This window comes from Panthera pardus, unplaced genomic scaffold (genome assembly GCF_024362965.1).
Source record: "Panthera pardus isolate Hobbes unplaced genomic scaffold, ASM2436296v1 HiC_scaffold_6, whole genome shotgun sequence".
Taxonomy (NCBI): Eukaryota; Metazoa; Chordata; class Mammalia; order Carnivora; family Felidae; genus Panthera; species Panthera pardus.
In genome coordinates, this window is record NW_026526991.1 from 98,710,650 (window position 1) to 98,723,967 (window position 13,318).

The 13,318-nt window shown below is 45.9% G+C and overlaps 1 protein-coding gene across 6 annotated transcripts in view; it reads right to left on the reverse strand.

Moving 5' to 3' along the window:
- Positions 1-9,162: 9,162 nt before the first annotated feature.
- SLC2A3 (solute carrier family 2 member 3) overlaps positions 9,163-13,318 on the reverse strand; it is an 89,739-nt gene continuing 85,583 nt past the window's right edge. For all 6 annotated transcript variants that reach the window (XM_019464587.2, XM_019464589.2, XM_019464591.2 and 3 more), the window contains one exon: positions 9,163-11,702. In XM_019464587.2, the coding sequence (XP_019320132.1) occupies positions 11,484-11,702 (219 nt within the window). In that variant the 3' untranslated portion in view covers positions 9,163-11,483. The remainder of the gene's footprint in view (positions 11,703-13,318) is intronic.

Here is a 13,318-nt window from a genome sequence, read left to right on the forward strand (position 1 = left end):
TTACTGATTTCTAATTCAGTTCTGTTGTGGACAGAGAATATACTCTGTAAATCTCAGTGTTTTAAATTTTATTAAGACTTATTTTATGGCCCAGCATGTTGTTTACCTTGGTCAACATTCCGTGTGCATTTGAAAATGATGTGTATTTTTTAGTCACTGGGTGGGTGTAACATTCGTTAAATGTCATTGAGATAAAAGTGGTTGGTAATGTTCACATCTTCTATATACATGCTGATTTTTGAGTACCCTGCTCGTTAGTGAGAGGTGGTGATTAAACTCCAATATTTTTTATTTGTCTCTTTAGTCTGCCTGTTTTTACTTCACGTATTTTTTTAAAAAAATTTTAATGTTTATTTTTGAGAGAGAGAGAGAGAGAGCACACATGTGCGTGAGTAGGGGAAGGGCAGAGAGAGGGGGCCAGAGGATCTGAAGCAGGCTCCCCACTAACAGCAGAGAGTCTGATGTGGGGCTCGAACTCACAGAAACATGAGATCATGACATGAGCCAAAGGCAGACACCCAACCAGCTGAGCCACCCAGGTGCCCCTACTTCATGTATTCCTAAATAATTTTTTTAAGATTTTATTTTTAAGTAATCTCTATACCCAAGATGGGGCTCGAACTCATAACCCTTAGATCCAGAGTCGCATGCTCCTCAGCACCTCAAGTAATTTTTAAAAAAAATTTTTAATGTTTATTTATTTTTGAGAGACAGACAGAGCACAAGTGGGGGAGGGGCAGAGAGAGAGAGAGAGAGAGAGAGAGAGAGACGAAAGAGAATTCCAAGCAGGCTCCACACTGTCAGCACAGACCCTGAAGCAGGACTAGATCTCATGAACTGTGAGACTATGACCTTAGCTGAAACCAAGAGTTGGTTGTTTAACCAACTGAATCACCCACTCAGGTGCCCCCAATATTGTAAAGATAGTAATGCTTCTCAAATGAATTCATATTCAATGTTATCCCAGTTAAAATACCAGAAGGATTTTCACTGGAAGTTGAAGAAATTAATCCTGAAAAATTCCAAAGGAAAACGAGGAGGGAGTAGCCCTGCAGCCCTTAAAATATGTAAGCAATTTGGTGCTGCAGAAAAAAATAGATCAATGGGACAAAGATGATCCAAAATATCCCCAAGTACATATGCAAAAAAAATAATTTTTTTAAATGTTTACCTATTTTTGAGAGAGTGTAAGGGGCGGGGGGGGGGGGGGGCGCAGAGAGAGAGGGAGACACAGATTCTCAAGCAGGCTCCAGGCTCTGAGCCATCAGCACAGAGCCCAATGCAGGGCTCAAACCTATGAACCTGAGCTGTGAGATCATGACCTGAGCTAAAGTTGGACACTTAACTGACTCAGCCAGTTAACCCAGGCGCTCCTAAACATTTTATTTTAAAGTAATCACTACGCCCAATGTGGAGCTCAAACTTAACAACCCCTAGATCAAGAGTCACATGCTCTACTGACTAAGCCAGCAAGTTCCCCTAAATAACTCTCTCTTATTATTATTATTATTTTGTTAATGTCTGGGTTGACAGTTTTTGTTTTCTTTCTTTCTTTTTTTTTTTTATTGAGAGATAGAGGGCACAAGTGAGCGAGGGTGTGGAAAGAGAGAGAGAATCCCACAATGGGGCAGACAGAAAGAGAGAGAGAGAGAGAGAGAGAGAAGCAGGGCTCGAGCTTACCTGATGCGGGGCTTGAACTCAGGAACCTTGAGATCATGCCCTGAGCTGAAGTCAGCTGCTTAACCGACTGAGCCACCCTGGTGCCCTAAATTAACTCTTTTAATTAAAGTTTGCCTGGCATGTCTTCTTCTTCTTTTTTTTTTTTAATTTAAGTTTATTTATTTTTGAGACAGAGAGAGACAGAGTATGAACGGGGGAGGGTCGGAGAGAGAGGGAGACACAGAATCGGAAGCAGGCTCCAGGCTCTGAGCCATCAGCCCAGAGCCCGACGTGGGGCTCGAACTCACGGACCGCGAGATCGTGACCTGAGCTGAAGTCGGCCGCTTAACCGACTGAGCCACCCAGGCGCCCCGTGACACGTCTTCTTTTATTCTTTTCCTTTTGGGTTTCCAGACTTCTAGGCTCTCATTAAAGCCACATACCTGTTTGCCAATTCTTCCAGCTCCACTGGTCCCAAGCCATAGTCACCTCTTACCAGGATAATTACAGTGGCTTCTAACTGTCCCTCTGCATCTATCCTTGCCTAAATTTAGTGCAAAATTTCTTTTAGGTATATGACTAAGGATGGAATTATTGGGGCATCAGGTAGTTGTATTTTATCAGTTACCTTTTGCTCGTACAGCCCCCGAATACAGTAGCTTAAAATAACAAATTTTTCTTATCCCTCATGAATCTGCAAATAGGCTAGGAGTGGTCAGCAGATCCAGGCTGGGTTTGGCTAAGCTTCAAGCCACAGATCGAGTTGAGTGAGGCTTCTCCCTGAGGCTTGGACTAAGATATCTCTACCTGTTTATTTTGGAGGCCAGTCTAAGTTTGCAGCAGTTACCCAGGGAAGCTCTGCCCTTGGCAATGGCAGATATGAAAGAGGGCAAATGATAGTAAGGCATGATCTCTTAAGGCAGAACTGACATAGCTATTTCTTCTGCCTTATTTTATTGGTCAAATCAAGTCATATGACTGAGACTGAAGTTAAAGGAAAGCATAACAAAATAAAAAAAAAAAAGGGGCCCCTAACTGGCTCATTTGGAGGTGCATGCAACTCTTGATCTCAAGGTCCTGAGTTCAAGTCCCATGTTGGGTGTCGAAAATACAAATAAACAAACAAACAAACAAGGAAAATGGAAGCACACTCCTCTCTTATAGTAGAAGGAACTTGTCTTAGTCTGTTAGGGTGGCTATAACAAAAATACCATACTAGGTGGCTTATAAACAACAAAAGTTTATTTCTCATGGTTCTGGAGGCTAAGAAGCCCAAGATCAAGCCACCAGCAGGTTCGGTGTCTGATGAGAGCCTGCTTCCTGGTTCATTGACTGCCATATTTTTGCTGTAATCTCACATGAGGGAAAGAGAGAGGAAGCTTCGGGGGTGGGTGGAGAGCTTCTGTAAGGGCATTAATCCCATTTATGAGAGCCCCACCCTCATGATCTAATCATTTCCCAAAGGCCACACCATCTAATACCATCGCCTTGAGGGTTAGGAAGGAGTTCACCGTGTGAATTTGGGGTTGGGGGGGACCCAAACATTCAGACCATAACAAAACTACAAAACACTTAGTAGAGAGCATGGAATTGGGGGTGGGATGGGGTGGGTGAAGAACTGGGGCGATGCATTTTCAATTTTTCCCAGAAAGCCACCGCTTTCTCAAGTGGTGGTACGATTTTACACTCTTACTTAGCAGTAAAAACAGTTCCCGTGTTTGCACACTTGCCCACAGCTGATGTTTACAGTTACGAAGTTTCGCCACGGCACGAACAATGACAACAAATGACTTAAAGTTGATCCAGTTGAAGTCCTAATACTCAATGTGATGGTATTAGTTGGTGGGGTCTTTGGGAGGTGATAAGGTCTCGAGGGTAGAGCGCTCATGAATGAGATTAATGCTGTTATAAAAGGGGTCCAAGAGGGCTCCCCTTTCCCTTCCACCACCTAAGGATACAACCTGAAGTGTGCAACCCAGAAGGTGGCCCTCACCAAAGCAAACTGGCACACTGATCTTGGACATCAGGCTCCAGGCCAGAACTATGAGAAATAAATTTCTGTTGTTTATGAGCTACCTGGTCTGTGGTATTTTGTTAAAGCAGCCTGAAGAGACTAAGACATTAAGCATTTTTTAAATGTATAGATCAATTTGGGGCGCCTGGGTGGCTCAGTCGGTTGGGCGTCCGACTTCAGCTCAGGTCATGATCTCACGGTCTGTGAGTTCGAGCCCCGCGTCAGGCTCTGTGCTGATAGCTCGGAGCCTGGAGCCTGCTTCCGATTCTGTGTCTCCCAGCTGTCTCTCTCTCTCTCAAAAATGAATACACATTTAAAAAATTAAAACAAAAATGTATACATCAATTTGACTCAGGTCATGATCTCACAGCTCCTAAGATGGACCCCTCGGAGGGCTCTGTGCTGACAGCACAGAGGGGGAGGCTGCTTGGGATTCTTTCTCTCTGCCCTTCCCCCATTCATGAGAGTTCTCTCTCCCTCTCTCTCTCAAAATAAATAAATATTTAAAAAAATGTACCGATAAAGTAGTGTTACATATAGTCATGCTCCCGTGAAACAGAGATCTAGAACTTTTCATCTTGCAAATATGAAACTCTATACCCATTAAACAAAAAGCTCCCCTTTTCCTCTTTCCCTGGTTCCTGACAACCAGTGTTCTACTTTCTCTTCCTGCGACTTTAACTACATGAATTTATTTACTTACTTACTTATCTATTTATTTATCTGGACTACGTTAGATACCTCATACAAGTAGGATCACGCAGTATTTGTCTTTTTTGACTGGCTTATTTCACTTAGCCTAATGACCTCACAGTTCATCCATGTTGTAGGATATGACAGGATTTCCTTCCTTTTTAGGGTTAAATAATATTCCCTCAGATAAACATACAGCATTCTGTTTATCTATGATCCATTGATGGATTTTGGGGTTACTTTCACTTATTGACTGTTGTGAATAGTGCTGCTATAAACATGGGTATGAAAAATCTCTTCAAGAACCTGTTTGCAATTCTTTCGGATATATATCCATAACTGGCATTGCTGAATCATCTAGTGTTCTATTAAAAAAAATTTTTTTTAACATTTATTCGTTTTTGAGAGAGACAGCATGAGTGGGAAAGGGGCAGAGAGAGAGAGAGAGGGAGACACAGAATCTGAAGCAGACTCTAGGCACTGAGCTGTTAGCACAGAGCCCAATGTGGGGCTCGAACCCAGGAACTGTGAGATCATGAACTGAACTGAAGTCAGATCCTTAAGGGACTGAGCCACACCGGGGCCCCTTAAGGTGTTCTATTTAAAAATTTTTGAGGAACCTCCATACTATTTTCCATAATGGCTATACAAAACCACCAAGAAAATTAAAAACGTTGTGCTTCAGGGACGCCTGGGTGGCTCAGTTGGTTAAGCATCCAACTTCATCTCAGGTCATGAGATCATGCATGGTTCGTGGGTTCGAGCCCCAGGTGGGGCTCTGTGCTGACAGCTCAGAGCCTGGAGCCTGCTTCAGATTCTGTGTCTCCCTCTCTCTCTTCCCCTCCCCCACTCACACTCTGTCTCTCTCTCTCTCAAAAATAAATCAATATTAAAAAAATAGAAATAAGAGAGGCAGAGACAGCGCACGAGGGGGAGGGACAGAGAGGGATGGAGCATTCCAAACAAGGCTCCACGCTGCCAGCACAGAGCCCGATGCGAGGCTTGAACCCACGGAACTGTGAGATTATGACCCGATGCCCAAATCCAGTTGGAAGCTCAACCCACTGAGCCACCTTGGTGCCCCCGGAATTAATTTCTGAAATCTATCCTAACTCACGTGATTCAGTCCCATCAATTAAGTCACTAAGCCTAGGGCAATCCAGGAAGGGTAAAGTCGCTTTATAAGGAGACAGGTGGGAAACACCTGCATTGCAAGGTTTGCTGGGTTATGACCTGGACCAGAGCCAGTCAGTAATCGTTCTAACGCTCTCGAACAAAACGGACTCAGGATGACTGGTTTGCGGCCGCCCACGCCTGCGCAGTGAGGGCGCCGCCGAAGCCCCGCCTCTCGCAGGGTCTGCGGTTTCCCAGGCGCCAGACCAGCTTCCAGCGACGCCGCGGAGGGCGGAGGAAGTGGCTGGTCGAGGCCGCAGGGCTGGCGGGGCTCCGCGGCCTGGGACCCCCCCCGCGCTCGGTGCGACCTGCAGCAGGGGTCGCGGAGAGAGCAGGGCGGCGACCGGAAGGAGGAAGGTGGCTGGGTGACTTGGCGGACGGCGGGTTGCAGCCGCGCCGGCAACCAGGGCCCGGATCAAGGACACAGATGTAACACTGGGTGATTCGTTGGCGTCACTCTTTGGGGATCGACACCCGGGAGGTTCTCTGTGGTGATGGGCCGGCGTGGGGAAGACCGGGAACGCAGAGCCAGAGCTAGCTAGAGGGCTGGGGCCTCACCAGCAGCCTGGCCCCCCGCCTCATCCGGCAGCACCCACTCCAAGCTCAGGGGCCACCTTCTCCCTTTCCTCTTTTTCACTTGCCAAAACCCTGGGCAGGGACCGCCAGCCCAACCTCAGCGGCAGCCGCACAGTGGGAACTTCAGCCAAATAACTGCAACAAACGCTTTCGGTTATACATACATACATACATAAATTCATTCATTCATTCATTCATTCATTCAACTTGAATTTCATCGAAGCACAGGTAGGCTTTGGGAGGTGTGGAAATGGTAGATTCAGCCAAGGATCGCTTCGGACGGCCAGCCATCTAACAGTTGTGCCGCTTACCGATTTATTGCTCCACAGCTCCAAATTCATCCTTCAGTACCTGTTGGTAAGGGATAGAATTCCTTGAAATCATTTCTTCTTGAGAGCGTTAAGCACAGTGAAGTTTTCTCAGTAGATGGTGCTGCGGATTCCGGTGGCCGCACCACAGGTGACAGGACATTTGGTGGCACCCTGCCCCAGCCACACACCCAGAATGCAGGCTTCTTCAGTCACCTCACAGCCTCCGCCTCTGTCTGGCAATCACTTTCCACAAGGCCCAAAGCGCCGCCTTTCCCCGCCCTGCCCCGCCCCCCCCCCAACCATGTTGGTGTCCCGACTGACTCCCTGGGTACCCTCGATTGTCCCGCCACTAGCTGTGGCTCACCTGCAGTTGTTCCCTGCTTCCCTGGCCACACTGGCTCTGGCCTGTGCAACCCAGCACATTTCTCTGCTATCCAGTAGACTGCAACCGTGCCTTTTCCAGTAAGATCTGAACCTCAGCTTTGGGGAGATGCCCTCTCTTCCAAGTCTCTCTTTGGATACTCTCCCTCAGCTCTAGGATACCATATTGACCCGTCCTATCTATTATCTTTTACTTACTCTTATTATACCTTGGTATCTTTTTCCCCCCCAGCCTCATGATCAAGAGTCGCATGCTGTACTGACTGAAACAGCCAGGCCTCCCTTGATATTCTTTATATTACATTTTCCCTGCTTAAATACTTGTGCGGTTTCTTCGGTGTATTTGTTTAAAAAAATTAAAAATTATTTGTCCTCCCCCCACCCCAATCAATCAATCAACCAATCACTGTGTGGTTTCTGTTTTCTGATTGGAACCAGACTGATAACACTTAAACATGTTAGCTGTTCAACAGTGTGCACGTATGAGTGAGACAGACCAGGTCCTTGCTTTTATGGGGCTTATATTCTAGAGGTTGTTTACTAAGACCTAACTCACAAGGTAGATTGAGCCGCACAAAATGTCGAGGCCGAGGGGCGCCTGGGTGGCTCAGTCGGTTAAGCGTCCGACTTCAGCTCAGGTCATGATCTCGCGGTCCGTGAGTTCGAGCCCCGCGTCAGGCTCTGGGCTGATGGCTCAGAGCCTGGAGCCTGCTTCAGATTCTGCGTCTTCCTCTCTCTCTGACCCTCCCCTGTTCATGCTCTGTCTCTCTCTGTCTCAAAAATAAATGAAGGTTAAAAAAAAAATTAAAAAAAAAAAAATGTCGAGGCCGAATATTCTTTTTTTTTTTTTTTTAAATTTTTTTTTTTTTTCAACGTTTTTTATTTATTTTTGGGACAGAGAGAGACAGAGCATGAACGGGGGAGGGGCAGAGAGAGAGGGAGACACAGAATCGGAAACAGGCTCCAGGCTCCGAGCCATCAGCCCAGAGCCTGACGCGGGGCTCGAACTCACAGACCGCGAGATCGTGACCTGGCTGAAGTCGGACGCTTAACCGACTGCGCCACCCAGGCGCCCCGAGGCCGAATATTCTAAGTACAAGGGGCCAAGTGTAAAGAACCTACTGATAATGAACTTGATGTCTTTGAAAACTAGAAGGCCCAGTGTGGCTAGTCTGTGAGCAGAGTGTCAAGAGATGAAGTTGAAGAAGCAGACCTTTTCCCCGAACACATTTTGAGGGCAGTTTTGAAAATGAATGAAAGCAGTATGCTGGAAGTTACACCAGGGCGATCGCAGTAAACTGGGATGTGTGGTCCCTGAATTAACAGGCCACAGGAAAGGAGCCTGCAAGCCAGTTTACAAGATGTAATTGGAAGTCTTTAAGATCAGTCTGGTTGCTGGAGAATGAATTACAAGGAAGCAAAAATAGAAAAAGGGAGCTGCGATCCCCACAATCGTGGAGAATATGGTGCTCTCCCAGGGCTCTTTCAGGTCAGGGTTTCATCCTCATCACCTCTCACACAGAGTACCAGTGGAGGGATTATGTTGCCAGTAAGGAAGGCTTTATGGAGCTCACGCCTGGACTAGAGATAAGTAGCTGTTCACGTGTCTTTAGGAAGTGATTGGAAATGTAGGGGAGTGTTAAAGTAATAAATGAAGGCATGAAAGGGTTAATGAGAGGGGTGCCTGAGTGGCTCAGTCTGCAGCTCAGGTCATGATCTGGCGGTCCATGCGTGTGAGCCCCAGGTCGGGCTCTGTGCTGACAGCTCAGAGCCTGGAGCCTGCTTCAGATTCTGTGTCTCTCTCTCAAAAATAATAAACATTAAAAAAAAAAAAAGTGTTAATGAGCGATGAAGTGGGTGTGGGTGTTTTCCTGTATAAATAGGAGCTACAATATGGTAAATCAAACCTTGCCCTGGGTGGGTGGGGGAGTGATCCGTAGGGGGCTTAAGTTTTGTTTTTTGTTTTTTCTGTAGTTGACTGGAAGCTACTGAAGGATTTTGAGTAGGATGGCGATATAAATACAGTATGGACGTCTTAATCAGTGTAGGATGAATTTCAGAGAGCAAAGACTAGAGGGGAAAGGAAGGAAGAAAGCACAAGAGAGAAAAGTAGAATTCTCATTCAGGAAAGGAAGCAACGGTAATTTATTGAGTGTGCAAAGCAACGCTCTAAGGCTTTTCACTTCATCTGTGTGATAAACATGTATCGCTATTTTTATGTGTACTAGACTCTCATAAAGAAACTTACTCAAGACAGCGACAGGCACTGTGTGGCCAAACCAGGACTTAAAGCTGATTTTGTGTTCCAGGAAGGACAAAAACACAGCAAAGCATAAATGAAAAAAGACAAGCCTGTGATGTCATATGTACATTCAGAATTTTTATTTCAAAACAAAGAACCACAGTAACATTAGTAATAGAAAATCCATTTGGAAATATTCACAATCCGGTCGCTGCGAAATGGGAAGACTTCCACCTGCTAACTGCCAACCCACTGTTTTTGAGGAGCCAGAAGTAGAAGGGCGGTTAGAGGAAGTCACCTGTTCAAAGCCCCATTCCAAAAGCTCTGTGAGTTTTTTGTTTTTCTTTCCAGCGGCTCAACGACCAGAGGGGACAGTGAGAACTGGGAAGTAAAATACTGTCATAGGCAAGGGTTTGGCTAAAGGGCCTGAACTGTGTAAGCACCAAGGAGAGAGAGGGTGATCAAGCAACATATGAAAGAGGGAAGACAGAGTAAATGTCATGGGGTCCAATCTCCATTTATTCAAATACTGGGAAACTAGAGATTTGTGGAGGTGTCTGTGAGCTGGGGCGAACAGAAACCCCTCCATCTCATCTAATTCTCCGAAATGCTCCAGAGTTAGAAGTCTTCAGTTTGTTTCTTTGTCCTCTTAAAAGAAAGGCCTCCCACTACCCCATGACTCCCCTCCAACGACCTCCAGAGGCCACATGTCCTGATCTCACACTTCTTTCCTACTCCCACTGTCTGGGTCTAGGGTGAGATGGAATCTACCACCAGCAGTCTCCTTAAGGAATTCTCCCCCATCTCTCCAACAGGGAAAGGTAGCCAGATGAGACTGAACTGTATAAAGTCTGGAAGAAAACCATAGATGCAAATTCCACCCAGAAGAGGCAGTGTTCTCTGTATACAGAGAGATGAGTTTTAACACATTCTGTTCGAAAGGGGGGGCTGTAGAACACCAAGGAAACAAGTTACCAATAAACTACCTTACCCAGAGCAAAGTGTCAGTGCACATACATTCATACTCTCTCAAGTGTGGGTTACACTGCACACTTACTCATAACTGTCTCAAATGTATGGCCCCGAAGGGCACTTGACGTAACACTATGGAAATATGGCAACAGATGAACACACATGCAATGACCTTAAAGCGACAACATATAGTTCAACTGGATAATAATCGTTCAGGAAAAGACCCACCCCCAGAGCTGAGGTTACAAATTCAAGGTAGTTACCAACATTCTCCTCTGAATTCTTTTAAAGCTATGGCTTAAAACAAAATAAAAATCAACAGCTAAAATCTCCTAAAGAATAGCATTTAGAAATACTGAACCTCTACCAAGAACCAATATTTTGGGATGCTCATTGGGAAGGCTCTCCCACCAGGCAGGTGGTAGGAGCTCATTAAAAAAACAAAATACAAAAAAGTGAGTCCACTACAAGGGGAGGGAGTTGTTTGGTCCAGCGAGGGGAGACAGGATTGCTAGAAACCGCCTTCCCTTCTTCGGACTCCAACCAAAATTAGAACCCGTTAACCACCATTAACTACAATGCCCATCTCAATAATAACCCGAGATTTCAAGTAACACTACATAAAATCTTAAACAAAGAAAAAAGTTCCAAAGGTAACCAGTAGCTTAATACAGGCACATGACTTCTCTGAGAAATTTAACTTGAGAGTTTCCACCTGAAGGACAGAAATCGCTGAGAGGCAACGCGCAACATTCACGCACCCCATCGTACCCCCTCCGATAACGCATTACTTTTCTCTGCAAATCTTCCCTTATTGCACCTTGACCTCGCCAGTATCGAATCTTCTACCCTATAAACCTCTCTTTAAGCGCCTCCCTCTAACCTCAATTTCCTTACGTTTCCATTATTTGGTAAAATTACTTCACACTTAAAAAAATAAATATTTATGCAATAAAACCAGAAGGTAAAAATAAATAAAACTCAAGTTAATCTGCTCTGCAGAGAGCTGTATGGAAGCGAGGAAGGTGCTCGTATTTAATCCCTCTCTGCCCTCCACACTCCTGTAGATCTGCTTCCTGGTAAGTCTGGGGTCAGGGAAACTGTACCTCACTCTTACTCCCCTGTAGGCCCTTGTGGGGCCACAGTAGAAGCCAAGGGAGGAAGAGCTGGCAATGTTGTCATAAGCCAAGTGGCCAGTCCCTCCGGAGATGAAGCTAGGTTCACTTGGTCTCTTCTACACGGAAGAGAAACGTCCAAGAACTGAAATGTTTCGAAAGCCATTGAAGATACGACTAAGTCCAGCATTGGGGTCCTCTGAGCGCTCATGGTGTGTGAGGGAAGAGAAAGGAATCAAGTAGCAGCATTCGGAAACAGTCCTGGGTTACAACCTGATGAGGTCTCTCCCTCCTCTGGGGAGAGGTTGCTTTTCCGTGTTGGGAGGGAGGCGGGGAGGAGGCACGGCTTAGACGCTGGTGGCGGTCTCCTTCTCGGGCTGGATGCTGTTCATCTCCACGATGGGGCCTTTCTCACCTCTGACAGCCTCCCTCGCCTGCCCTTCGAAGGCTCGTGTGATTTCCTCAAAAGTCCTGCCACGGGTCTCAGGGACTTTGAAGAAGGTGAAGATCAGGAAGATGACAAGGAAGCCGGTAAAGATGATAAAAACATAGGCTCCTAAATAGAACTAGTGAAAAGATATAAAAAAAAAAAAAAAAGGAGCATCAGGGTCAAATCTGGTCGTGGCCAAACTCGTTTCCGTGCCGTCCATTTCTAGTAGGCTCCAAGACATAACCTCTCCACATTTAACAAGAACATCAAGGCTTCCTCAGAGATTTCCGATGCCCTTGCTAACTTACTAGATTTCTCTGCAATTTTGAGCCGTTCTTTTTCCTCTTCACTAAAGTTCCCTGCTTCTAAATACCTACGGAGTAGTTTAGGACTGTTGAAGATGATTTTTAAAATCCGGGTTTCTGGGGCGCCTGCACGGCTCAGGTGGTTCGACATCCGACTTTTGATTTTGGTTCAGGTCCTGGTCCCAGAGTCATGGGACTGAGCCCCACATCAGGCTCTGTACTTAGGATAGAGTCTGCTCAAGATTCTTGCTCTTTCCCTCTGTCCCTCCCCTGTGTGTGCTCTCTCTCTGTCACTCTCTGTTAAGTACAATTTAAATAAAACAAAATCAGATCAAATCTGGGTTTCTGAAAGACTCACAGAAATAGGAACTGCTTTCCAGAAGTCCACTGCAAGTTCCTTTATTTAAGGAACCAACTCCAGGTCATTTTATTTATTTATTTTTTTTTATTTTTTTAATTTTTATTTATTTATTTTTTAAATTTTTTAACGTTTATTTATTTTTGAGACAGAGAGAGACAGAGCATGAATGGGGAAGGGTGAGAAAGAGGGAGACACAGAATCTGAAACAGGCTCCAGGCTCTGAGCTGTCAGCACACAGCCCGATGCGGGGCTCGAACTCACGGACCGCGAGATCATGACCTGAGCCGAAGTCGGCCGCTCAACCGACTGAGCCACCCAGGCGCCCCTCCAAGTCATTTTAGAATAGGAGCTGTCTCATCCATTCATTGACATCCCTTTGTGTAGTGAGCCTTTAAGGTCACGAAGTCATGAATGCGAATTCAAATTATGGATTTAAGTGTTGGTTTGGAATCCTTGGAGGCTTAAAACTATCATTGTTTCTAGGCAGAACTATGCCTGTAATCACCTCGGACTAGTGGTCTTTTAATAAAAGTTCCCAGTTTTAGGGTGCCTGGGTGGCTCAGTTGGTTAAGTGTCTGATTCTTGATCTCAGCTCAGGTCATGATCTCATCGTTTGTGGACTTGAGCCCCGCATCGGGCTCTGTGCTGACAGCACGAAGCCTGCTTGGGATTCTCTCTCTCTCAGCACCCCCTCACCCATGCACGTGTTCTCTCTCTGGGGGGCGGGGAGGGGTGGGTTCCCAGTCTTACCCTCCTGCTTCAATCCTTTTTTGCCATCATTCCTTCTTTTTCTATATGCCATTGAAAATGAGAAAGAAAATCTGTTTTAAAACACTTGATATCTAATCCTCTGTGGTGTCAGGAAACAGATTTTAAACCTGTTGGCTTAAGTGAGCTGGTTTTGAGACTGGCTAGGTGAATTTCGTTTTCTTTCTTTCTTTTTTGAGAGAGAGGGAGAGGGAGAGGGCACAAGTGAGTGAGGGGCAGACAGCGAACCCCTACAAGGGGCAGAGAAAGAGGGAGAGAGAAGCGGGGCTCACCCAAAGTGGGGCTCGAGCTGAGCTCACCTGACGTCGGAATGGAACT